The sequence below is a fragment of the Hirundo rustica genome, chromosome 15 (assembly GCF_015227805.2).
Source record: "Hirundo rustica isolate bHirRus1 chromosome 15, bHirRus1.pri.v3, whole genome shotgun sequence".
NCBI lineage: Eukaryota > Metazoa > Chordata > Aves > Passeriformes > Hirundinidae > Hirundo > Hirundo rustica.
In genome coordinates this window covers 11,119,281-11,145,538 of record NC_053464.1, presented here as the reverse complement: position 1 = coordinate 11,145,538, position 26,258 = coordinate 11,119,281, and the positions used below count along the sequence as shown (strand labels likewise).

General features: G+C 46.1%; 2 protein-coding genes across 5 annotated transcripts in view; both read left to right on the top strand.

The window, feature by feature from the left end:
• Positions 1 to 10,934: 10,934 nt before the first annotated feature.
• On the top strand, positions 10,935 to 13,530 carry ZFAND2A (zinc finger AN1-type containing 2A). Of its 3 annotated transcripts, XM_040079141.2 has the most exons (6): positions 10,935 to 11,092; positions 11,604 to 11,698; positions 11,888 to 12,019; positions 12,209 to 12,360; positions 12,873 to 12,962; positions 13,390 to 13,530. In XM_040079141.2, exons 1-6 carry the CDS (start codon positions 11,038 to 11,040, stop codon positions 13,397 to 13,399), a joined length of 534 nt encoding a protein of 177 aa, XP_039935075.1. In that variant the 5' UTR covers positions 10,935 to 11,037; the 3' UTR covers positions 13,400 to 13,530. The 3 variants fall into 3 exon arrangements, with proteins under 3 accessions (XP_039935075.1, XP_058278571.1, XP_039935076.1); XM_058422588.1 differs by lacking the exon at positions 13,390 to 13,530 and having other exon boundaries at positions 12,743 to 12,881; XM_040079142.2 differs by lacking the exons at positions 12,873 to 12,962; positions 13,390 to 13,530 and having other exon boundaries at positions 12,209 to 12,364.
• Positions 13,531 to 17,149: 3,619 nt separating this feature from the next.
• C15H7orf50 (chromosome 15 C7orf50 homolog) overlaps positions 17,150 to 26,258 on the top strand; it is a 122,117-nt gene continuing 113,008 nt past the window's right edge. The window contains exons 1-2 of one of the 2 annotated variants that reach the window (XM_040078863.2): positions 17,150 to 17,192; positions 18,435 to 18,619. In XM_040078863.2, the coding sequence (XP_039934797.1) occupies positions 18,449 to 18,619 (171 nt within the window). In that variant the 5' untranslated portion in view covers positions 17,150 to 17,192; positions 18,435 to 18,448. Of the gene's footprint in view, positions 17,193 to 17,448; positions 17,863 to 18,434; positions 18,620 to 26,258 lie in introns of those variants that run through there. The other variant, XM_040078864.2, reaches the window with a different exon arrangement.

Genomic DNA, 26,258 nt, shown 5'->3' with positions numbered 1-26,258 from the left:
GACTTCCCACCACCTACTGTTAATAGCTGGGCTAAGGCTCGCAAAATTGCCTAATAGAAATCATCCTCCCAGCATCAAACACTGCCTAATCACCCCACTGAAATGGGCAACAACACAATCTTGCAGCGTTTCTTGTGTTCCTTGGGGAACCACCTAATCCTCCCTGTTGTCTGCCAGTTTTTCCTTGTCCTTGAGAATTTCATGCCTAGAAAAGGCTACGGCTTTCGAAAGCTTTCAGCACTCGCTGCTGGGGGCTCTGCTCTTGCTGCGGTGCCAGGGTGGCACAGGGGCATCCCAGGCTGTGCTCTGGGGCTCCTACTGCAGAACAGGCAAATCTTCACCCCAGTGAATCTCGCAGCATCCTGCTCCTCCTCGTCCTCTCGCCAGATGTTGCGCGGCTGCGTGCGAGCGGCGCTGCCTCGTTGGGAGGTGATGAGAAGAGGGTGATGCACCGAGGTGACATGCTCAATTTCCCTCAAAGATGGTGCAGCCACAATAACATTTCTCCTGCTGATGGCGTCCATGTGTCTCCCTCTTTTCACTGGAGATGTGTTACATGCTGGGATGTGGTAGGAGCGTGTGTGCACCTTCTGTTCCCTGAGCCACCCCTGCCTTTCTGGGGAGGACGAGGTGCCTGGCCTTCCGTGGTTAGTTGAAGAAAAACACTCTCCCAGTGATTAGTGCCTGTATGAAGTAGATGTATGGTTTCAATTCTGTCCTTGAGCCATGGATCATTTAATGTTGTCAACACATATACATCCTTCTCAAACATCCCACTGAGAATTTCTAGGGACTGTAGACAGCTTAAAGCTAGCGTTACAGCAGCAGCAGCTTCATATTTGCTTTCAGATCCACGTGCATTTTTTAATACTAAAGCTTGCATAATTGCTGCCGAATTTCTAAGCAACTTCTTCAAAGGGGCAGAGGCACATTAGCAGTAGAGAACCGGTGGTGGAGCAGAAACAAGGCCTGTTGTTGGCTTCTGCTCAGAGATGGTGTTTGATGAGCCCTGAAGAAGGGCTGGGTTGGGACCTCCCAGCTCGGCGTGTGCTTGAGCATGTTTTCTTCCTGACCATCGGGGCACATGTGCTGCCAAGCAGCCACTGATGCTGCCTGCATTAAAAGCATTTTAGTGATGCACTTATTTTGCCAGGGAAGCTTGCACTGACATCCTGCTTTGGGAAAAGAAAAGTAGGATATGGCTCTGCCACCTTTTTTTTTGTTTCTTGTGTGTGAGATCTGGAAGTGCCGAGCACAGTGAGGTGCTACATGCAATGAAGATAGCCTGCAAGGTGAAGGGTCCATCACAGGGCTATAAAAGAGAAGACAAGGTGGTTCCTCACTGTAAGAGAAGGATCTCCTGCTCTCCTGGTGGGTGGAAATGGAGTTGCAGCTGGGTCAGGGCCAGTATCTTCTGGGTTTGGATGCTGCAGTCCCTCTGTGATGTCCCTCTGACATGTGCGGCTGTTGCACGGGAAGGACATCAAGCTCTGGATGGGATGCTGTCACCCCAGGTTCAGTTTCCCCTGGGTAAAGGGCAGTGACCACCTCAGGGAGAAAGTCACCCTCCTCTTTTTCAGCTGCCAGCTGCTCTCCTGGGTGCTGAGGGAAGTGATCAATGTCTGCTGGCTGAAGTGAGAGAAAAGGAGGCTGTGGGTTTGCTGGAGAACCTACACCAGGCTTCTCCTGACAGGTCTGGATGAAGCTGGGTGTCCAAAGGCTCCTTTGCCTTTGGAAATGCACAAGGGCTGTGGGTGATGATGGCTCCCTGTGCACCCAGCACCTGGGGTTGGGGATGCAGGGCTCTGTTGCAGGCATGGGAGGCAGCTCCTTCCTTCTTCCCCTGAGAAAGCGCATTTCTGGGGGAGACACCAACCTGAGGCACTCCCCTGTGCTGAGGGAGTTGTCACCTCTCCATCCCCCCTGCTGCCACAGGGCCCTGCACAGTGCTACCTCCAAGGCACCTGGTCAGCCAAACTCCATTTACTGTGTCTTTATTTATTATACTGGAGCCCAGGGTAATTACTTTATTACTCTGAACATTAAATATCATTTGTCTTGTTCCAGTAGGTCCAAATCTTTATGAATTTTATCTGACGCTTGCTCCCTTCAATTATCTGTCATCAGAAAAAGTTTACTGCTGCTGCAAAAATATCAATTTGCCAGAGGTTGCAATACATTTACTCTCCACCTCTGTAATTTACAAACTTACATTCTATGATTAGAAAGAAAAATGGCTAATGGAAGAAATATTCATGCAAAATCGATACTGAATAAGATGCTGCCACCTTTTGGCTTAACCTAATTCTACATCTGGGGCCGAATTCATCCCTGGTGTAACTGCTTCCCTGGGAGAGCAGCTACAGCTGCCCTGGAGCTGGCTGTGAGGGATGGAGTGGGATGGGGAGACGAAGCATGCCCCAGGGGGCTCAGCCCACGATTGTGAATGGGGTTTGGGAAGCTGAGGCTGTGTGGTTTGCAGGGTCTGGTAAAAGGATATTTTCCATAGCTGTGCATCTGCAACAGAAGCTTCCTTCTTGTACACCCAGAGCCAAAGTGGAGCTTCCTGGCAGGTTCTTCTCTCCCTCCAGCCATCCAAGAGGCTGTTCTTGGAGCTGTACCCTGGACACAGGGGTCAGGCTTGGGCTGTGGGCTCGTGTCCCTGCTGATGTTGTGGGAAAGGGGGATTGGGATGTGGCGAGGCTCAGCACACAGCTGAAATTGTTCAAGCAGCTCTGAACTGGTTTGACGGTTCATCTAAGCTTGTAGGCAGCCTCCACCCTGCCTGACAGTGTGCAACACAGCAGGACTGGCAGCACTGTCGGTCTTGGGCTCTCCTGAACGCACTTACCCTTCAATTACATGTCACCGCGATGGGCCGTGGAGCCCAAGTACTGCTGTGCTTTCAAAAGAAAACAAACCAGCGTTTAATTTTCATAACAAAGATATTCCAAAGTGCTAAGTGCTGCAGCAGAGCAATTGCAACGCTGCTCTGTCTCCTTGCCCAATGACACAGGGGTTTTTCAGCTGAATACCAGCAAGCACGTGATTAAAAGCTCTTAGGATTCTGCTGTTGTGGGATTTCCAGCAGAACTTCCTATTTCTCTCATATCTTGCCCCTTTGTTTCCCCTAGTTCAGGGCAGAGTCTGAATTCAGTAATTGCCACCTGGATTTGCTTTGCTGTCTTCCCAAGGAACTTGTTTGAATAAATTGAATTGGCAAATGCATTGTTCAGCTGCAAAGCATTGTGTCAGGAATAACGTAGGTATTTCCAGGCGCTCTGTTACTGTTCTGAGCATACTGCCAGGGCAGGAGAGCTCCCTTTGAGCGGCTCCCTCTGCTTCTTCTTCCAAAAAAGCACAGGGGTTTTTGGCTGGTTGCTCCATGCTCTAATGCAAGAGCAGAAGGAGCTGTTGGAGCTTCCTCAGCAAGTGCAAAACCCCTCATCCACTGGGGAATTTTCATTTGCTATATCCCTATGGTTTGCACTTGTGTTTCCTTCACTAAAGCAGACTTGGGTGCAGCACTCACCTTGTTTTCCGTGGAGCACCTGAGCAGTCACTTCCATGGATGCCAGCATCAGTTTTGTGCCAGCAGAGCTCAGGGTAGTGTGGTGGGGACAGATGGGTCCTGGGGGTGAACACCCCTGAGAAGAACAGGACATTAAGCTGCAGGGCTTTGCTGAAAGACCCCAGGAACTGTGTTAGACTGAGGAAGCTCAGCATTTAGGAGCCTAATCAAGCCTAATTGGCAAGATTTGGGGCTGCACTGGTGCTTCTAAGATGAAGGTGATCTGAATATGCCAAGGTATGCACTTTAAAGTCCCTCAGGGATATAAGCTCACCTGAATCTCTTCTAGCATGTCGTAATAATACTAAATATTTGATATTTCAAGGAAAATATACTGGTGCACAGTTTTCCCTTTTTCACTGACTTACAGGCATGGCTTAGTGCTGGGTTAATGTTTGGACCAGAGAAGCTTAAAGGTCTTTGCCAACCCAAAGAATTCTATGATTTGATGAGCAAGCACTGTGTGAGAAATGAACTCTCCTGCCTGCAGGTCCCTGGGGGTGGGGGCACAGCCAGTGCACGCCCCCAGGTCAGACACACCACCCAGGCACAACCATCGTTGTGACACTGACATCTCTCCCAGTTCCAGCAAACAACCGTGCCGGCAGGGACAGGAGCTCAGGACTCTGAGGAGAGCTGTAGACAGTGGGAGATGGCACCACAACTCTGCAAACCTTGCGCCTGCACTGTCGGGTGATCGAATTTCCTCAGGAGATGGAGGGGGCTCTCCCAGGTGAGTGGTCTCACCCTGTTCCATGCGACAGGGTACCTCCTCCTTCCTCAGCTGGGTCTTACACAAGGGAGGGCTGCCCGATTATTTACCCCCCAAAATCTCAGCGGGAGGATTTCAGCGTCCTGCCAGGTGAGCAGGGTCCCGCAGCAGCTGCGTGGCCGCAGAGGTGACCCCGCCGTGCGGGTTAGCAGGGACATGGTGCCACCTCGTGGCACGCGGCTCCGAGTGTCACACGTCCCTGTCCTCGTGGGATGGACATCTTCCCAAAGACAGCATCACCCCGCGGGTGCTCCACCACCTCCCAGGGCTGCTGGTGGCCCCAGAGCGGCGGCTGCACCGTGGGCTTGGTAAAGGCCACCAGTAAATGGGTGGTTGGGATGGATGGGGGGAGGAAAACGAGGAGAACAGGCAAAATTCTTGTCCAATCCCCTAGTCCCGGTATCATCTGTAGAGTGGGTATGACCCAAATCAGAGTCATCACTTTTGGAGATGATTTCTTAAGGGCTGTCTCTCCACTCTAGGATTCGTGACCTAAAGGATCCCCCTGCCCTGCTATTCCCCCCTGGATCCCCCTTTTGGCTCCCAAGCTCTGCCAGGAACCCCCTGCCCATCCTCCCCTGCTGAGCTGCAGAAGACCCACTCATCTGTACCAAAAATGGGTTTGGTCCCCTCCTGTGCTGACAGCATAAATCAAACCCCACTTCTGAGAGAATTCAGGTTTTGTTCTTAGTCCTACAAAACAGGAAGAAAGATGCCTTCATTTATCTAGATAAAAATAAAAATAAAAAAATTACAGACAATGCTGAGGTTTAGCGCTGTTACTAAATCATCAGCAGCTGAAATACTTAAGGAATAGAGTTTTGGTTTTTGGTGAAACACTTTAATTCAGAACCAGCAATGCAATGAATAAGGAGTACTTGGGGTATAACTTCCCTTTGTTAACTGACGCCATCACAGTAGTGCCTAGGAAATTTGGGGCTCAGTAGTGCTGGACTGGGTTCTATCATGCTGTTTGCAGTATGCACTCAACAAAAAGACAATTGTTATTCCAGGAAATCTGCCATGGAGGTCCCAAATCTTTTTCTGCTAGGTAAGAGATTAGAGTTTGATCAGTGACCAGAAACATCTGATAAGGGATTTATTTTCCCTCTACTATTAGAAAAGCCATTGCAATGATTCCCATCCTTTGAGATAGCTTTTTCAGCGGTACCCTCTATACCCATCCCACAGCTTGACTGCTCTCTGTGCCCTTTCCTTTTGGGTTGGGGCATTCCCAAACAGCAAAGCAAATGGATTAATTCTGCAGATTTTTGTTCTTCCTGTACACCCTCCTGGGTGCTCTAAAAGGGGTTGGAGACATAGTGGATATCAGATTCAGTGGCAGATATGGTGGGATTTACCTCCAAAACACCAAATATGAGATTTTCCCCAGAGGGCCAAGAGTTGGAATTAAGAGTATTTTGTCTCTGAAGTTCAGTTGACAAAGCCAAGGGGTTTTTTTTTGGTATAACCCAAGGAGATGATATAACTTTCTAGGCATTTATCACTAAAAATTAGCCATCAGAGGTGGTCCTTCCTAGTTTATTTTGTAATTTACGAAGAGGTTTTTTAACAAGAGACTGTTCTACTGAAGAAGTGAGCTCCTGCTGGTACAGTGGTTTCTGTGTAAATCCAACAGCAGATCGGGGGCTGCCGATGAGCCCTTAGGCACTTAGCAAGGATTTCCAAGGAGCCTAAGGGCTGATACCCTCTTGAAACTCAATGGGATTTAGGTGCCTAAATGCAGTAGGCTGCTTGGAAAATCCCAGCCTTTGAAGTTAAAGTAGGCACTGACAAAAAAAAAAAAAAAAAAAAAAAAAAAAAAAAAAAAAAAAAAAAAAAAAAAAAAAGGCTAAAACCCCTTAAAACAATAAATGTCAGACTAATGCTACCATGAAGGCAGTGGGTGCTCTGAGTTGTGCACCCAAAAAAAGGCAGTGGGAAGTGGCCACCAAAGGCAACCAAGAGGCTCCACCAGCATGAAAAGCTCCATCCCTGGTGTCTCATGCTCCATCAGGAATTGCAGCAGGGTTTCTCCACATCATTTCCCTTTCTGATGGATGCCTCCTTGCATGGGAATGATCCAGGACATTTGGCTGGGGACACACAATGTCTGAGGAAAAAAATTAAAAAAGCTTTTTTATTTTTTTTGTGGAGAAGAATCTTAGGGCATTAAAAGTTGGAGAACTCATCTTCATTATTTCTCTTTAAAGTTAGTTATGAATTGAGAATGGCTCTGCTCATATTTCTCTTTTATTTGCTAACTCCCCAGGCTAAAGTGTTGTCTATTTATCTTACAGATTAGGTTACTTTTTATGGGGTTCTTGCTATTATATTTCACCTCTAACTTTGTTAGTTTGTGTTTGCTATTAAATTATGTTGAATAAAATGGGCAGCTGAAGGACATTTTTCAGCTCCATCCTGAAATGAGGTTCTTAATCCTGTTTCTGGGCCTGCCCCTGTAGCCCACCCCACAGGGACAGCATCAGGTATGTCAGAAGGGCAGCAGGAGAGTGTTTGTATCAACCACGGGCTTTGCAGGGCGAAGCTGCAGGAGAATCGTGCCTGTAACACCAGTTGTTTCATGTACAGAGATTTTGGAGGCACCTCTTTAGAAGCGGGTTCTAGTAATATTGACATCATCACAAGATAAGATCCAGGACTAGTTAAATCACAGCCTCACAACTCAGTGCTCCTTTGAGGATTAGAAGAAGTCACTGAGCTGTCACTCTAAAGCTGATCATGGACTCGTTTAACTATGTCATCCCATAAGACAGCCCTTTCAATTATGTCAACCTGTCTGCTCTCCCTAGACTCTAATTTTAGAGTAGCAGTAGCTAATATTCTTGGAAAACTGATCCGCCTCCACAGATCTCTCCTCTCTGTCTGCTGCTGTTAACCGAGTATCCTGTGGGGAGATCGGACTGCTTTCCTTCCCCTCCTGTAATAAACCTAATAAAAATAGGTACCATTAGGTTCCTTTGTGTGTGGTCTCTTTAAGATACTTATCTGAGCTGTGTAATGGAGATGTCATAGTCTCCTCCACAGAGGGATCTGGCAGCACCACAGGGTCATTGCAATAAAAATAAAATCCAGTTTTAAGAGCCCGGTATGAAATTATGAGCTGAAAAGCAGGACATTGCGATTGGAGTTCAGAGACCTGGAAAAGGCAAATGAGAGCTGGAGTCACATGTTAATGCCACAGCAGCGACTCTGCAGCTGGAGCAACAAGCAGGATGCTGGTGCAGGACTGCAGAAAATGAGGTGGCCTTGGGGACACCAGGGACAGGGCACTCATCTGTGTCCTCTGGATGGTGCTGGGAGGAGTTTGGGGCACACAAGGCAGAGAGGAGGTGGATGGACCTGGCTGTCTTGGCCATGGGCATCTCTGTGCTGTGCTGTCATAACCCAGGGTGGTGCAAAGGGGACAGGCTCTCCCATGAGAGATGGGATGGAAAAACATCCCTGGCTCCCCATCCATGTCGTGCCTCAGCTGGCAGTGATGTTAGACAGTTGTTCCCCTCTTGTCCCAAGAATGTCCTCTTCTGAAGGGTTTTATCCCCCCTTTAGGATGCAATGCAGGTCCTAAGGCAGATCATGCTGGTGTGGTGGGATGGATACTGATGTTTAATGCCCTGACAAGAGACAATCCCATGGACTGGAGGGAGAGGAAGGGAAAGACAAGGAGAAGAGCATAGGACATGGGGAAAAGCAAAAGGCCTCCTTCAATAAAAACTAGAAAGGATGTAAAAGGGATGGACGGGGAAAGAGGAGGCAGAGTCCATGCAGCTGCAAGGGAGGGAGGTGATCACCCTCCATCCCACCCAGTGTCACCATACTGGCGGCAAAGGGGCCAGGCCTTCCCTTTGCGGATCAGTTATATAAAACTAACACTCCACAGGCTGCCAGGGAATGCTGCCTCCCCCAGACTCCAGCAAGTTAGTTACACATAGCTTTCCTTCCACAAATCCATGTTGGCTGCCCCTAATCAAATTCTGCTGCTCAAGCAATTTCCCTTGCTAATTCCTCCTGAATCAGCCCTAACCCACCTCTCCCCTTTGTCGCTAAGCTAGCCAGCCTCTAATCACACACTGCACTGTGTGATCCTTTCCCAAGTAACGCAGGGTTCGGCACTTTCCTCTGGTTCTCAGCAGCCTAACCTGTCAGGAGCCACCTTCTAAAAATATCACTAAAGACCTCAGCTATTTTCTAATCCTCGTTTCTATTAAGACGGCTGCCTGTACTACGTGGGTTTCCAGATTTGGGATTTACAGTCTTCCTTTAGAGCATCTAATCTGCACAGAGACATTTCTGTTGTTATCCAGAAGCAAACTCCTCCCTTCTCCACCATAAAACCTGATCCCTTTGGCAGCAGCTCTCCAGTCTGCAGGGCACTCTCAGCCAGCCAGGGAAGACACCAACCTCTTCCTCTCTGCTTAGCTCAACCCACTGTTTTTTGGCAAGCTTTTCTGGGGAGATCACAGGGGTGCCACTCCTCTCAAGCACTGGGTAGACATTTTGTAGGGAAAAAAAAAACCAGCCTTCAAGCTCAGCAGGATATGTGGGGTGTTTTTCTGTACCTCCCAAGTTCTTGAGTTGTGTAAATCATATAAGGAAGTTAATGCATAATAGAACCAAGCTCTTGAAGCACCTTGGATAACCTTTGTTATTATTTGTATTTGGGTATTTTTTGCTGTTTCCTGCTCCATTTTAAAATTCACCTGTCCCAAACTTGCCAGAACCAAGCAAGTCAGAAGAACAAGGGAAATGGGGGAGAGTGCCAAGGCTGTCCCCTGCCCAGGGTGTCCCAGGGTGGGTTTTGGGTGTTTCCAGCATGGATGTGGCACAGTTGCCCCTGAAGAACCCATGCAGCAAACGCCACAGTGGAGGAGGTGAAACCAGAGTTTACCCTTCACAAACCAAAGACCTCTGTCAGCACAGCTGTTCTGTGAAGTAAGGGTTTACGTGAGGAGATTTGGTAATTTTATGGGTTTGGGAGAGAAAATGAATTGAAGAGTGGGCAGTGTCTGGCTGATGACATGGTATCATTTAATCCAGCAGCTCTGTGCTTTTGGGAAGTGCTCCAAGTGGGTTGGCTGTAAGTTGGCACACACAGCAGGAGTCACACAAGTGCCACGCTGGTGGTGACGTGGAAGGTGGAGGAGTGGCACATGGTATTCCTGGAGTTCAGCAGCACAAAGTGGCCTGTGCAGGCAGTCAGCACATGCAGTCCCAAAGCTCCCCTTTGACCTCATGGCTCCACTCTGCATCTGAGTCATGCACTACAGCAGAGTCATGTGTTTTCTGGGGAGAGCAGGGCCAGAACAATGCTTTGTCATCTGTCAATCCTGTAGCAAATGGCATGAAATCAATAGCCCTCCTCTGATACGTATGAAGCCAGCACTGCCAAACACCTCCAAAGATTAACACTACTAAAATATACCTTGATCTCAAAGTGAGACAAGCATTTAAAAACAGACACCAACTGGGAAAGTTTCTGGCCAACTTGTGCAAACCCACAGCAGCACCTGAGGCCTGTCCATCCAAACCAGTTAGCACAGTCCACTCAAAGCAGCTGCAGCCCACCATGGCTTGCCCACCCTGACCAGTTTAGCCCATGCTGAAGTCCAGCAGCAGGGGTCAGAGCCTGCTGTTATGAGAACACCCTCTCTCACCAAGCTCTCTGGATTTATTTTGAAGTTTGGAAGTAACACAATTAAAGCATCACAATCCCACAAGAGGGACGGTGCAGCAGCTGAAGACACAATGAAAAACTGAAATACAAATGGCAGTGGCAAAGGGCTGAGGCACTCCAGTGGTCTCAGTCCAACATGGGCTTCACTGTGTCATTGACCCACGTGCGTCCCATGGCCATAACAGCCTGGCACTCCCATCCCTTTGGGCACCTGCACCACCGGGGATTCACAGCAGCGGGAATGCTTGTGTGGCGTGGATGTGATTCCCTGCAGAAGCCGGAGAGTCCTTATCTTCATTACCAACGCCTGTCACCTCCACCCTGAACTCATCTCTATGCCCTTGCCCTGTTGCCCCAAGTGTCTTCTCATCCCAATGCCCATCCTCACCCTCACTCCTATTTCCATCCTTATCCAAGTCTCTTCTCATCCCAGTGCTCATCCTCACCCTCATTCCTCTTTCCATCCCTATCCAAGTCTTTCCTTACCCCAGTGCCCATCCTTCCCCTCATTCCTAGTTCCATCCTTATCCAAGTCTTTCCTTACCCCAGTGCCCATCCTCACCCTCATTCCTATTTCCATCCTTATCCAAGTCTTTCCTTACCCCAGTGCCCATCCTCACCCTCATTCCTATTTCCATCCTTATCCAAGTCTTTCCTTACCCCAGTGCCCATCCTCACCCTCATTCCTATTTCCATCCTTATCCGCCTCCCCTCACCCTCACGCCTATTCCCACCCACACCCTCACGCCCAGGCCACGCCCCCGGCCGTGACTCAGCCGCCCCCGGTTTCCCATTGGCTGCTGGCCGCGCGCGCGCGGCAGGCGGAGGGGCGGGCGGGGCCGCGCCATTGGCGCTGGCGGCAGTGACGTCACGGCGCGGCGGCGCGGCGGGAGCGTGACTCAGCACGTGTGTGCGCTGACTCAGCCCGGGGGCCGATAAAGCCGCGGCGGCCGCGCCCGCCCTGGGTTTCGGGTCTTTGTCGCTGATCCCCGCGGCGCCATGGAGCTCCCGTGGCTGGGCGAGCACTGCTCCGAGCGCACCTGCAAACAGCTGGGTAAGTGCGGGCTCGGACCGACCTCCCCAGCGGCGCCCGCCCGGGTGGAATCGTCACGGAGGGTAACGCGTGTGCTGGGGGACCGATCCCGTCCCCCGAGGCTGTCCAGGGCTGCTCCTGTAGTCCCCGCTCAGCAAGTCTAGGGAAAGAATGATAGCTCTTGTTCCTGTACGTGTTACATTGTTAAGGGACGGCTTTTCAAGAACAGAATTATTTTTGAAACTGGGCTTTGTACTTTAGCTCTTGACTAGTTGCTCACTAAGGTTTCTACATTCAAGGAGCCCCTGAGGTGCTTATGGCTTGTGTTTGTCTTACACTGCAGATGAAAAGAGGAAAACTTACCACTCTTGCTCTTTTAATTTTAATATTTGTGAGGAATGATCTAATCTCTATAGTGATAATTGGATTGCGACTCGACAAAAACTGTTTTAGAATTTTTGTAGTCTTTTGTGAGTATCCTTAGAGTTGTTAGCTTTGTTCCATAGAAATGTTTTCTTTTTTATTCTCGCAGATTTCCTTCCTCTGAAATGCAATGCATGTGGGGAAGTCTTCTGTAAAGATCACATCCGTTATGATGACCACAAGTGCAGCTCTGCCTACAAAAAAGTGAGTTGTGTATGACGTGAGTCATAATTCCCCCTGCAGAACTGCTAAGTCATTTATAAGGGTAAGACAAGGTGAAAGACACAAAAATAAGGTTGGACTTATAATGGTTGGACTTGATTATCTTAAGGTCTGTTTCAGTCTAAACAATTCTTTAATTCTGTGATGCTGATCTGTGTTGTGTGTTCTTAGAATGTGCAGGTCCCAGTGTGTCCCCTCTGTAACACACCTATCCCAGTGCAGAAGGGAGAAATCCCAGATATTGTGGTTGGAGCCCACATAGACAAGGCCTGCAAGTACAATCCAGCACAGCAAAAGCAGAAGGTAAGAAAACTGCTGTTGGATCCTAAGCTGCCTTCCTAATGCTGGTGAAGTTGGGCCTTCTGGCAGCAGAACGTGTAGAAACTTGCTCTGTTTCATCTTGGCTCTAAGGCCGCTTGCACATTTGTGCTTCAGCTTGGTCGTGGCTCACAGAAAGCAAACATTGCCAGCTTCCTGTCCTCTCTTACTCAGATCTTCACAAACAAATGCTTAAAGCCAGGCTGCAAAAGGAAAGAGATGATGAAGGTGGTTTGTGAACAGTGTGGTGGCAGCTTCTGCATAAAACATCGGCATCCTCTGGATCATGACTGCAAAGGGAGCAGCCAGCCCATCTCCAAGGCAGGGTGAGCTGCACTTGTGATACTTAACTCAAGATGAGATCTCAGGGCTGGTGAGGAGCTTGGACAGACAGAGAATTTTGGGAACTACTGATCATGTCAACAGAATAGCCGTGATTTCCTCTTGCATCTCAGGCTGAATTTCTGAAATGTCAGCCTTAATTTCGGAGTCAAGACAAAAAGCTTGTCAAATGCTTTCCTGAATTTTCAAGCTTACTTATGTCAGTCTCTCCTAACTGAGAACAGGCACTGGCTAATTCAAGCACCCTTTGGGGTGTGGGTCCACATAATAGAATCCTAAAGCTCTGTCCAGCACCTTGAAATAACCAAGAATAATCAGTAACCTGACAAGCCAAGTATGAACTTAATTAAACAATCTCTCTTGCAGGCAGACATACCTTGACTGTTCCGTACAGTAGGACTGTGAGATTTGTGTGACAGATGCAGATGACTAAACTGGATGGAAGAGCGAAATTACGGAGTGCATAGGTGCTGAGCCTGGTTGTGTTTGTTTGTAGATACGCAGCTCTGATGAGAGCATCTCATCCCGCCTTCCAGTCCCCGGGAGCGATTGCAGTGCCATCTAATGGGAATCGTCAGCACAACAGGTATCAGCTGCACAAGGAGGAAACACAAACTGAAGCTAGGCTGGTGTCCACACGGTGTAGCAGTGCCCCTGTCACACCCCTGACTGCTCTGGAGTTGGGAGCTGGCCTGTACATGGTGTTGGAGGTGCAGTAGAGGGGCTCTGACACCACAGATAAATCCCTGCTTCTCTGTAATGTAGTGATTAAAGTGGCCCCATGGACACAAGCATTAGGATTGTACCAAATCGTATCTGCAGGTTGGTCTCCCACCTGTTCAGTAAGAGGTTTGGCCGAGTTCTGGAAAAATGGTGTGTCATCAGAGTGAGGAAAGCACAGCAAGCACCTGAATTGAAATAAATGGCCCAAGCTCTTCCCTGGCATGCTGTAGCTCCATGTGACTGAAGGTTCCAGTTGTGTAATCCTTACAGTGCACTCTTATGTCTTTCAGGTGCAGATAGCAGAGGCTCTTCACATCTGGATCAAACCTTTAAAATAAATGTTAATATTTTCTCTCTTTAAATTTTTATGTAATTAACTTATTTTTGTATCATAATTTTGTACGCATTCAATAAACTCTCACCCTTTCCAAGCCAACGTTATTTGCTCCTATATTTGGAATAAGAACTTTAATACTATGAAAAATATTTGATGTAGGAGGTGAGATGATGGTGGTAGGTAGAAGATTGCAGTTGGTATGAAATACAACTAGATTTGCTTAGATCACGCCAAGTCTGAACTAGGGATCTCCCAAAATGAAAATCTGAAATACAAGCCACTGTCACATGTCTCTATCCTTTTGGAAGTGTTCTGGCTCTGCATGACAAACAACATCAATGTGAAGCTTCCTTTTGGTTTCTGAATGTCATTGGAAGACCTTTATTTATAAAGCCATACCATCCTTTTTACGGGTTCTGTCTGAAGGCTACTGCTCACAGAGTCATGTGCAGTACAATTCTTCATCATTTATTGTCCCTTAGACAGAAATCTCGATTTGCAGGAATATATTTTGTGGTTTCAGGGAGAAAAGGAAGCTGGAGAAAGTAGCATTAACAGTGTCTTGTGTAATGAGAATAAGACCAAAATAAAGCGTTGTTTAGGGAGGCTGCTCTTGCTGTCTTCCTGAAAAGCTTAAACAAGTGAAGTTATAGCAGATAATGCTCCATCTATTATCCTGATCAGCTCTCTGGGCTCTTTCAAACTGCATGAGTATCCAGCTGCTTAGCTTGAGGCCTGAAATATTATAGGTTGATGAAATGGAAATGTGCTGTTAATGAACAATGCTAATTCCCCAGATGGGATCTAAGCAGACCTCTCATCCAGCTAATTGTGAGAAAAATGCCAAGGCTTTCTGATGGTGTCAGGGGGTCAAGGCCTCAATTTCATGTGTCACTGGAGCCATTCCTCTGCATGCTGGGGCTTCTGGGCTGCAGTGGTGGCTTAGGACTAACTGGAGGGGAATTGCAGCCCCTTCAATCCCCTGTAATGCTGCTGAGGTGGGAGGAGGAGCGCTTAGCACAGCTGAGGATGCTGGGTTCCCTGACCTGGGAAAAATCATCTTTGCTGATACTGTAAGAGACAGGAGCATGAGTGCAGTTAGTGCACGTGCTTTGTACAAACTTGGGGGTGCTGCAGGTGTGCAAAGACTGTTGTGTCTCTTCTCTTTGAGCAGTTTAATCTCTGGAGTGGGAATGCTGCTGAAGGAGGAAATGTGGATTTATGGTCCTTCACAGGGACGGCATGTAAACAATCAATACCTGGAGTCATAGGCCTTTCCTAAGAAAGGACAGATGTAACTTTTGTCCAGCACAGAACAAGTATCTGTGCTATCCCATATTAATGTCTGGCCCAGTGTGAGTCCTCATCTTGGAGAAGATCATAGTTGGCCAAACTGAACATGTAATATAGGTATGAGTTACACTGATCACTCCACATGATCTCATCTTTTGCAATCATGCAGCCAAGACTGTGATTTGACGGTGTCTGTAATACTGTGTTTAACCACAGGATGTCACAATAGGATATGCAATAACACAAACTTTATTTTAGGAAGTCTAAACATAGAAAACATTCTTTGCCAATCCACATTGGAGCAAAAGCTTGAATTACAACTTTAGTTTTAGGTACCACCACCCTCTGATTATCCCCTGTGTGCCAATACCCTCACTCAGCCCTAGCACACTGCTATATTTTATATACACTTTATATTTCTTGTGTACAATTTCTAATTGGTGACCCATTCCCAAATGGTGCCATGCACCCTACCGGAGCTTTGGGAAGGGGATTTCAGGTTCTGCCCATGGTGTGAGGACACGGACCAGGGGAGAGAGGCTCTCCCAGCCCACAGTGATGGCTGAGGGGGCAGGAGGGCACCTCGGTGTGGGGAGAGGTGGAAGAGGAGGAAAGCAGAGGTTGTCCCTTCCCATCAGTGCCTGAAATAGTACACGGACTTGTTTGTCAGCAGCATCTGCTCCCACACCCAGCACCTCAGCTGCTGCTGGGATCCAAGCAAAGGGAAACAACCACCCTGTCTCAGACTGTCCTGAAAAAAAATGTGTCATCTACACGTGTGTTATGTGGTAAAAATTCTGGCCCTTAAATTACCAAGGGGACTTGGAAAAGTTCGTGCACGGGGTATTTATAGAAAATGAAAACATTGAAACCAATTTGCTTCCTGGAAATTGTCCTCGGAGGTGTTTTCTCGTCCTGTCAAACCACATCCTTGGCCTCTTCCCATGTATTCCATGAGAACCCATCGGTAATGCTGTCTCATACTCCAGGATCTTTTAGGATCTGGCGCCTTTAGGATCTGCGGGTTCAAAGGGACCAGAGCCGTTCTCCGGAGAGCCGCATCTCAGTGTGTTCGCAGCGCCGGGCTAGCTTCCACCGGCTGTCCTGAAGTGCGGGGTGGGAGCTGCCACGCCGGGGGATCCCTCTCAGGATGCGGTGGATTCCTACCAGGCTCTGGGGGGTCCCTGTGAGCGCACGGGCGAATCCCGGCCAGGCTCTGAGGGATTCCTGTGAGCGCACGGGCGGATCCCGGCCAGGCTCTGAGGGATTTCTGTGAGCGCACGGGCGGGTCCCGGCCAGGCTCTGGGGGATCCCTGTGAGCGCACGGGCGGATCCCGGCCAGGCTCTGAGGGATTTCTGTGAGCGCACGGGCGGATCCCGGCCAGCCCTTGGGGGGTCCCTGTGAGCGCACGGGCGGATCCCGGCCAGGCTCTGGGGGGTCCCTGTGAGCGCACGGGCGGATCCCGGCCAGCCCTTGGGGGATTCCTGTGAGCGCACGGGCGGATCCCGGCCAGGCTCTGGGGGATCCCTGTGAGCGCACGGGCGGATCTCGGCCAGGCTCTGGGGGGTCCCTGTGAGCGCACGGGCGGATCCCGGCCAGGCTCTGGGGGGTCCCTGTGAGCGCACGGGCGGATCCCGGCCAGGCTCTGGGGGATTCCTGTGAGCGCACGGGCGGGTCCCAGCCAGGCTCTGGGGGATTCCTGTGAGCGCACGGGCGGATCCCGGCCAGGCTCTGGGGGATTCCTGTGAGCGCACGGGCGGATCCCGGCCAGCCCTTGGGGGATTCCTGTGAGCGCACGGGCGGATCCCGGCCAGCCCTTGGGGGATTCCTGTGAGCGCACGGGCGGATCCCGGCCAGGCTCTGGGGGGTCCCTGTGAGCGCACGGGCGGATCCCGGCCAGGCTCTGGGGGGTCCCTGTGAGCGCACGGGCGGATCCCGGCCAGGCTCTGAGGGATTCCTGTGAGCGCACGGGCGGATCCCGGCCAGGCTCTGGGGGGTCCCTGTGAGCGCACGGGCTGATCCCGGCCAGGCTCTGAGGGATTCTTGTGAGCGCACGGGCGGGTCCCGGCCAGGCTCTGGGGAGGTCCCTGTGAGCGCACGGGCGGATCCCGGCCAGGCTCTGGGGGATTCCTGTGAGCGCACGGGCGGATCCCGGCCAGCCCTCGGTGGGGGTCCCGATTTTGGGAATCTCCCAGGAGGAAGGCCGGGGCCACGGGCGGGGCTCGACGCGGGAAGGTGACGACACCGCGCCGCCAGGAGCCGGCGGGGCGTTCCGCCGCACGCGTGTTCCCGGTGGGCGCTTTAACTCCAAGCGGCGCTTATATTGGCCAGCTGGGTGATTGACAGCTCCGGAGCCAACCGGGTGCCGCCATTCTCCCCGCGCAGCCAATGAGAGGCAGGGGGCGGGCGGCGGCGCCAAGCGTGGGGCTCAGTTGAATGTGCCGGGGCTGCGGCTGCGGGAGGTGCGTGAGGGGCCGGGCGGGGGGCGCAGCCCTGGGTCCCCCTGGGGTGGCTGAGGCTCCTCCGGGGTCCTCCTGTCCGCCCGGAGCTGCGGGAGAGGCGGGGAGGCCCGGCCCGGCCCGGCCACATGCGTGGCGGTGGCTGAGGGGGCTGCAGCGAACCCGGGGGTGTTTGTTGGGATGTGCACCGCGGGTTTGTGTTGGGACGCGGAGCCGGGGCCGGGTGTTGGGCGGTGAATGCAGATTGGGAAGCGGAGCCGGGGTCCCGAGCAGGGGCTGGCTGCGGGAGTGCCCTGCTGCCCCGGGCACGGCTGTGCCTCACACGTGCCCGGCCCGGCTCCGCTATCAAGCCGTGCCAAACCCCTTCCGTGGCAGCTTGTGCTGTATTGGGAATCTCCCAGCTTGGGTCTGTATGTGTGAAACATACACATTTCAGTCTGTGTGTTTCAAGGTAAATGTTTGTGAATGAGCCAACATTTGCCTGTGTAGTGAAATTGACGCTGAAAGTGACGCTGAAAGTGACAGTGTTGGGGCAGTGGGGGAAAGCCACTCAAATCAGATGCTCTCGCAGAGAAATAGTACGGAGTTACAGCTAGAGCTGCTTTCAGAACGAATTGCAGTGTTCTCTGCAACTCCTGGTCACCTTCACGCTTATGTCAATCTAAAATTAAAGGTAAAGCTAACGACACAATTCTTCAAGCATAGTTTTATCACGTTAACCTATATGAAAACAGAAAAACTTGCAGTTTACCCAGAACTAGTGGTTTAAAACTATTCAGTGATCCAAGAGCCTTACTTTTTGCTCGTGAGTGCACACACCTGCATATTAATGAGATGACTAATAGTCATGTGACTGTATTTTGAGATGATGGTGTTAATCAGAAGTGGACAGTTGATCAAACACAGTGCTCTAACCTGCAGAAAGCACAGCCTAAATTATGGGGAATTCCTGCCAGGAGGGTCACTGAGGCGTTTCCCACAGCAGGGCCTCAGAGGAAAAAAGGTGTGGAGATTCCTACAGGAGACAGACTTTGGATTTTACAGTACCTTAACTACAATGTATTCCTAAAGGAAACACGAAATTTCTCCAAAATGAATCAAATTTCAGTGCAGACATACATTTCATAGTTAGGTAATCACAAATAATAGCCATAGCAGCTTAATTATAGTATAACTGTCTGTATATGAGACTGACATTTAATATTAAAGAAGGTTCGAACAGCAGTTTGGTGGCTTCTGTTACAGAACAGCATTTTAGAATGCCGAAAATGGTTGTGGAAAAAAAAGAAAAGAAGGCAGAAAAAAAAGAAAAGAAGTCAGAAAAAGAAGAAAAGAAGGCGGAAAAAAGAAAAAAACTGAAGCAACAAGTGGCCCAAAAGGATGAGCTGGAATTGGAAATGAAACCGAAGAAGAAGAAGCAAAAGCTGCAGGTTTGGCTCTTTAATTCAATACAGAATGGATTTGTTGTTGCTGTAGGTTCTGTTCTGAACGCAGGTATCTGGGTCCAATCGTAGCGGGCAGAGAGGTGATCTGTGTTTGTTTTGGATGTTTCTGTGAAAGACAGAGAATGGATATGGGTGAAAGGTGAACCAAGTGAGGAGCTGTCATATGGCAATCTCGGCGGAGCTTCAGTCTTCATGTGATCCCGAGTGCCTGGGAAAACATGAAGGATGTTTTCTTGGAAATTCTCCTGGTTTTTGGACAGAATGTCAAGTGGCCAGAAGGTGTCAGCAGTTTCTTTGTGTTGCTGAACGTTTTATGAATTATTTTATGTGAATAAATTAGCAATCTCAATATGTTATGATACTTAAGTGGGAATTGGAAATTTGAAGGTTTTGGGGTTTTTTTTTTGGTGTTGGAAATTATGCATAATTCAAGGACAATTCAATTCTGATTTTCTTAGTGGTTCCTGTGGAATGAGGATCAAAGAACTGTAAAGCAATTCAAGAAGCAAAGAGGGAAAGCAGGTTTTTTTCCTCATGACTTCTTGAGGATCACCTCAAGAAGCCACAGCCTTAATTCTCTTGTGTTTCCTGGCCTAACATAAAATATATGTGAAAGCTGCTTTTTATTTCCTTTATCATGACACGTGTAGCTCAATGGAGCTCATATAACTAAAAATTAGTACTTATTTTGTTATTAGACATTATTTAAGCTCATTGGCAAGAACAGATTTGAAGAACCTTTGGGTTCCTAAGTGTCTCTAGGTATTGCATTCAGAGTTTGGGAAGCCTGATATAAAAAAGCCGACCAATTGCAGAAGCTTGTCAGAGATCTGTACATTTTTGCTGTTTTGAACTCAGCAGAAATATTCCTAAGTAAGAAAAGACTGTGTCTTTGTCAAAGCAAAAATAGGAAATTTTGTGCCTATAGGTTCATAAGAGGGAATGTTTCTCTTTTTCTTTGTTTTATAGACAATGGAATTGCCGTGCTATAATTAAATTTGAGTGAAATAATTTTTCCAGGACAAAACAGTGTGAAATTTATTGCCTGTGAGAATCTATAGTTTCATGTAAAACTGTCAAACAGTGGAGGTGGGCTTCAGGCTCCTGGCAAGTGGGGCCTTTTTGGACCATCGATGTCCAGAGTTCAGCTCTTAGAACACCCACGTGAGTTTTGTGGGCTGTGCAGACTGTAGGACTGTGAAAGGAAGAGCAAAGAGTAATGGAAAGAAGAATCCTTAATACTGTTAGGGAACACCACTAAGCACAACAGTTCTTGGAACCATAAAAGTTGATGCCAGTGAGTGGCTTGAGCATGTATATATTGAGTTTTAAGGAATGCCATAAAAGGTCTATGACAAGCCATTTCTTGGCATCAGCTTTATAAACTGTAACTGTTGGTAGCAGGAAAGTCTACGTTAATAGATCATGTTTTTGGGCTTTTTTTTGAAATGACTGTTGAGAATGAAATTTTGTGAGGCAGATCTTAAACAATTTTACTTCAGAACTGGTTAAAGAAAGTTAATTGCTTGGCAGTTTGATTGTTACTCCGTGTAAGTACTCCCAGCTTTGTGTGAAATGTTTGCTTAAGGCACACTTGCATTTATTTTAAAGTGCTTTAGGTCATCAAACCTTGTCTGCTTGGAGAGTATAAAAGAGAACAAGTTAAAACTGCTCTGTGTGAACAGGATGATCAGGAGCAACTGTGGGCCTGTGCTCAGTCAGTGTGAATGGTTCCAAGTAAGAAATTTGGAACAAAAGTTAGGCAAATGCTGAGAAGGTTTATCCTACACCTTTACTTCCATTAATTTGATTTCTGTTACTTTAAAATAAGCTGGAATTTTGCTAGATCTACAGGAATTCCTGAATCATGGTGCCTGGATTCTGATGAGTTGTGATTGGCTTTTAATGCAGTAACTGAATTAAAGGAAACTTTTCCTGGCATTCTTAAAGTAAGGATGGATAAGCTCCAGTTTTTCCTAAGGAGTCCCATGTGTGGTAGAAAGAAGTCAAAGTTTTTGGTGGGATAGAGGTTTCACTGGTTCATGAAGTCACTTTCCTGTGATTTTTTTTTTTTTTTCCCCAATTCTAGTACAGCAAATTTAATCTCCAAAGTGGAAAATACAAATGTCTGATTGATTTTTTTTGTTGTTGTTGTTGTTGTTTAACTAGAGCTGGAGGCAAGCTGAGGTGTGTTTTCAGTGACTGGACTTAGTGTACACTGATCATTCCTTCAGAAATTTATTTCAGAAATTCTTACCAGCCTTAGACTAAGGCATTTTTCCTTGGAACAGCTTGACCTTTCAGAGTAATCTTGATGTTTTATTGATTTTCATCTACTCAATTTCTTCTGTTTACACTAAATAGCAATGAGCAATTCAAGACCAATATGAATGTTTTCATGAGTGATCTTAGAACCACACAGCCCTAAATGAGACATCTCTAGTGGTGCTGAGTTTTAAAGTTCAGTTAAGTTTTAAAACTTAATCCAGCCTCGTGTTTTTTCTGACCAATTCTCCTAATGTTACTGCTCTATTTACCTGCTTGAAATAATCACACATGTGAAACAGATTTTTTTTTTTTTAAATCACTAGACATTAGTTTTACATTTTTTAAGAATGACTTTTGTAGTTTGCTAACATACTTACGTGTTGAACTATCAGAATGTTTAAGTTTTTCCTTTCAAACTGTAACATAGGTATGAAGAAAAGAGATTTAACATGTGCCATCTAGACAGGTGGTTTGAAGCTGACTGCTGGGTTCTTAGGTAACAACTGCCTGATGGATCTTTCCTGACAAATTAGTTTTGTTTCATTTCCCTGGGGAAAAAAAAAAAAAAAAAAAATTGCAGTATTGTTAACGTGTCATCTTGAAATAACAGCACCCTTAGAAGTGTTTCTTTGCAATTACTCCCATTTTGTTTCTGATTATGGATTTCTCCAGCCTTCAAACTTTCAGCTGCCTCAATGCTACAATGCTACTGGAGCAGCAGTCCTGACAGTTGCAGCCCTGTAGGTAGGGAACAACATGTGGTTGCTTTGTTTCCCAGGGCTATTTGAGTTCTGCTCAGAATGACCTTACTGTGTCAAAGGATCTTGTCATTTACGGGCAGATCTCGTTGCTGCAGTGCTCTTTGCAGGGCTGCTGGCTTTCTGCAGAGCAGTAGGAAATTCTTTCAGAACAGAACGTCTGTTAGGCAAGACTCAAAATCCGTAATCCATAGAAAACAATATTAATTTCCTGTTCCTTCCTCCTTAGTCTAGTGAACATTGTAACTTCAAGGAAAATTACAATGACTAAGGGACGATCAATCTTTACAAATCAGATCTCCTTGTTCATGGTTGAAGGGTACTTTAAGTAATGCTCATACAGCCAGTGGGTATTTCCTTGTACTCCCTTCTTATCTTCAGCATTGCAAGTGGTTGGAGGAGAAGGAATCAACATTTTCCTCAGATAAAGGCAGGACCAGTGGGAAAGGAATTAAATTTCTGAGATTCCATACAGATACTACAAATAATGGCAAATAAACAAGTAGCTCATGGTGTTTCTTTCATCAGAGTGTGCAGGTGCCCAAACAGTAAGATCTGTTTACTGAATGGAAAATGGCAAAATTTGTAAAGAAAGGCTTTTTCTGTTCGGCTTTTTTTTTTCTTTTTTTTTGTGTGTTTATCATAAGGAGCAATATAGAATTCTTTAGCTGCAAAGCAAACCACAAAAAAAATTCTTTTAAATCACTATTTGGTTGTAGCAGTGAAAAACCCTATAGAATTATGTTAAAGCTGTGGAGATAAACATTTTGGGCATGAGCTTGGTGGAATAACTGGGAATGCTACTTTGATATGATCTCTAATGCTGCTTGTAATCAGGTAACTGGGGTAGTAATTTGAATGCTTAATGAATGCAAACCAGACATTGGTGCAAACTGATCCAGCAGATACTGTAAAGCTATCATCAGACAGTGTATTTATTTGTTTGACAACCCACTAATTCATCCCAAAGCCTGTTCTTGAAATAATGAGTTGTGGATGATTTGCAAACAAACTCAGTAATCCTTTATTGTTCCCTTCATTTATTTTTCTAATTATTGGGAAGCTTATCTTGTAGCCATCAAGATAACTTAGTTTATATTTTCCCATCCTAAAAAAATGGAGCGAACAACTTAGTGTGATGTTGCAGGATTTTCTTCTGATTACCAGTCTACCAATATTAACTGTATTTTATATACATAAAAGATGTAACTGTTTGCATTGCAATTCCACTGTCCACTCTTCCTGCACTTATGTGGTTTTCCTGTACTTGCTTAATCCTCTGCTGTAAGCATTAGCGTTATCTGAGGTCATTAGGTTTTGTTCAAGGAATATGTAAAAATCTTAAATATTAAAAAAAGAGGAAATAAACCCCCCAAAAGTTAATTTTCTTTAGCAAGAATCTTGTCTCATATTGGTTTTTGTTTTCTTTTTTTTTTTTTAACAAGTTTAAAGTATCTTTAACATGCAAATAGAGTTTTGTCCATGTTATGAAGAGAAGATGACATAATCTTTCATCTTCCTCCATCCCCCCCTGTGCCTTGATGGAAAGATACATCAGCAGAAATCAGTTTCCCAGTGATAAGTGGGGGTGGGAGCTTGTTCTCAAAATGGCCAAGTAAATGTCAGGATGGATATTACTGTGCTGGGTTTTGTCAGTCTATAATTAAAACGCTGGGCCTATTTCTCTTTGCTTTGGGCTACCTTTCAGTTGAATGTTTATTCTTGGGTTATTTGGGTTTTTTTTACTTGCACAAAAAGACAACTTTGCTGGCCCACTGGCTCCTAGTACCTCTCTGTATGGTGGCCTTCTGATAGTTTTAGAAAATAATTACAAAGCTCTAAATCCATGTGGCCGTTATGGCTTACTGTGTGACATCTTGCTTGGTTTATCTGCTTTCTTATCTATGCAATATTTCTCAAATTAGGAAAATTTAAAAAGAAAAACAACCAACCACAAAATAACAAACTTTGAGGGCAGCTGGTTATGGGACTGAAACATTTGTTTCCTGCTAACACTTCTTCATCAGAATATTGATAGGGTTGTTTCAAATTATTTTATTAAATTAACCATACATTTATTTATTGAAAAAAGGGGGTAAAATTAATTGTGACACCCATGTAGTGTTCATAGAGAATAGTAGGCCTTCTGTAAACAGACATGTCTAAGAAGGTACAGAATCTTGTCTGAAATATGGATATGCATAGATTAGGCTGAATAATTTTACATTCCTTTGAAAATTATTTTTGTAATGGTACGAATAGATTTCCCAGGAAAGAGTATTCACAGCTGGGAAAACAGTTGCTACTTTGAAGATGGTTTTCCCAGGCGAAAGGCTCACGTCCCCAACTGTGTTTGGTATAAACAATATGTGGTGTATTTCTTACTTGTGTTTAAAGGAATTGTGCATTCTTCATTACATATTAGCCAACAAGAGTTTCATGCTAATTCTGGGTATTTGCCTTAATCTGTATCCATTCAAAGTTAATTCCCTACTTTTATTAATAAAGCCAGGGTATTAAATTGATGGGGAATTTGGTGGTGATACACAGCTATCCCTTCTTTGCTGTTAAGAGGGGAAATTCTTCCTTCTCTTCTTGGAACACGTTCTTGTTTCCTCTCAGCCTTCGTTCTCTGCTTGCTGGAGAGACCTTCCTTGATGGCTTCAGCTGGATTTTCAGTATAAATCCTTGCTTTCCTGCCTTAACTGCAATTATCTTAACAGAATTGAAATACACGACAGCATTCCCACTTGTGGGTCAGATTTGTTGAGCGTTCAGTTGTTGAAGGAGCAAAGGCAAAATCTGCTTGACTGTATCACCCAGCTCCAGTCCAGTGTTTTCTGCCCATTTTCAGTAATAATTTTGTTCTGGTTCTATACTGATGGCTTCTAACTCCTCATAGAGAGAAGCGTCAACAAAAATTGCTGGAAAAGGCCCAAATTGTTGAATATAGAAAACTTGGCACAAAACCTCAAAATACATGTAACTTCACTTAAAAATAAGTCCTGTTAACATGTTTGAATTTGCAAAATGCATTCACTTGGCACGAAATTAACTTGCAAGCTTGACAGGATGTTTGCTGCATTCTGACACAGGATAAAGAGCAGAGAAATGGGCATTCAAAGGCAATTATTCTTGACAGAGCTTGAAACTTGGAAGTGTGTATAGAATAATATATTAATGCAGGCCTGATTCTTGTGGAATTGTTACTTCCTCTTTATTGCTCTTACTACTGTTTTGTTAAAGTTAATTTGTTCAAAAAAACCTAAAATGGCACAGATTTGGATATTTAAATTATGCTTATTCTAAAAAGCAGCCCTGTCTTTGATGAGATGCTGCTGCTTGTTTAAATAGTGTGGGAGTCTGGTATAATGATTTTTATAAAATATGACTTTCTGTGTGTTGAGGAAATAGATACAAAAATTAAAAAACCCCAATGTTTTGGCACAGATAAGAGGGGGATGATGGCTGCTTCTGTAGTATGAATGAAAAGTTTCCTCATTCAAAATGCCTTTTGTGTTTAGATGCAATATTGTGAACCACATGAAAGATCAGTGTATATTTATGTATGTTAATAAATTACAGCATAGATAAAATGGCTCTTGGGTATTAGATCAAAGCCACACAGATTAATAAATACTTGGAAAATGCTTGTCTGTTACATCCAACAAGTAATTAGAACAGAAAATTAATCTTTTGACTTTTAGAACCTGCCTGAAATATCGAGGGTACAAGCATGAAGGTATTTGACAGGGGAACCAGACTCTGTCTTTGAATGCATTTACCTATTTCTAATTGAATCCCACAGGAGTTCTGTAGGACATCAAACGGAAGATCATCAACCAGTGTTTTATTAAATTTCTCAGCATTATCTTAATAATTTGCATCTGTAAACCAGGCTATTGCAACCAGCATATACATAAGGGCAGACAGCTCTTCCTACCATCTCAGAGTCTGAAAGATGTCAAAGCTGTTCAGAGGATGTACTGAGGGCTTAGGGCTGCATTGCTTAAAAAGGAGCAGAGTGGTTATGTGAAGAGAAGAGAAAATCTAAAATATCTGTGGAAAATACATGCTTTCAGTAACTGTCGTTCCATTCTACCTTTACATTATGGACCGTACACCCTAAAGGGGTGTTATTCATCCTTACCCACTCGTAAAATAATTAATTGGTTACAGAACTGTTGTACTGAACTGTAATACAGAGGTTATTGAAATTGATCATGGGCTTTTTGTGAACTTAGGAGCCTTCATGCACCTCACTGGCTGATACTTTTTTCAAATTACCTTAGGAATAGACAAACTTTTCCTGTTTTATTACAGAAGTCCTATATTTTGTCGCTTTCAAGTCTGTACTCCAAAGACATCTTCTGATAAACCTGTAAAGTGGAGCTTTTTTAAATTGTAAAATTTACCATCCTTAAACGATGGTTGTCTTCTTTACATTTGTCTAGATTAAGTAATGACCTAGTTTGAGCTTAGAATAGGAGCTGTTCTGATCTGGTAGGTTTTGGAATAAAATCTCAGGTCAAGTTCCAGAAAGTCTCACTTGGTGAGAGTCAGGAAGAGCCCAAATCAGCAGGGGATGGGGCAGTTTA

Bases quoted from the DNA above. Each gene is read 5' to 3' on its own strand.
- ZFAND2A (XM_040079141.2), top strand. From the start codon at position 11,038: ATGGAGCTCCCGTGGCTGGGCGAGCACTGCTCCGAGCGCACCTGCAAA. The intron at 11,093-11,603 runs GTAAGTGCGGGC...TTATTCTCGCAG, and splicing joins GCGCACCTGCAAACAGCTGG to ATTTCCTTCCTCTGAAATGC. The intron at 12,361-12,872 runs GTGAGCTGCACT...GTTTGTTTGTAG, and splicing joins CAGCCCATCTCCAAGGCAGG to ATACGCAGCTCTGATGAGAG.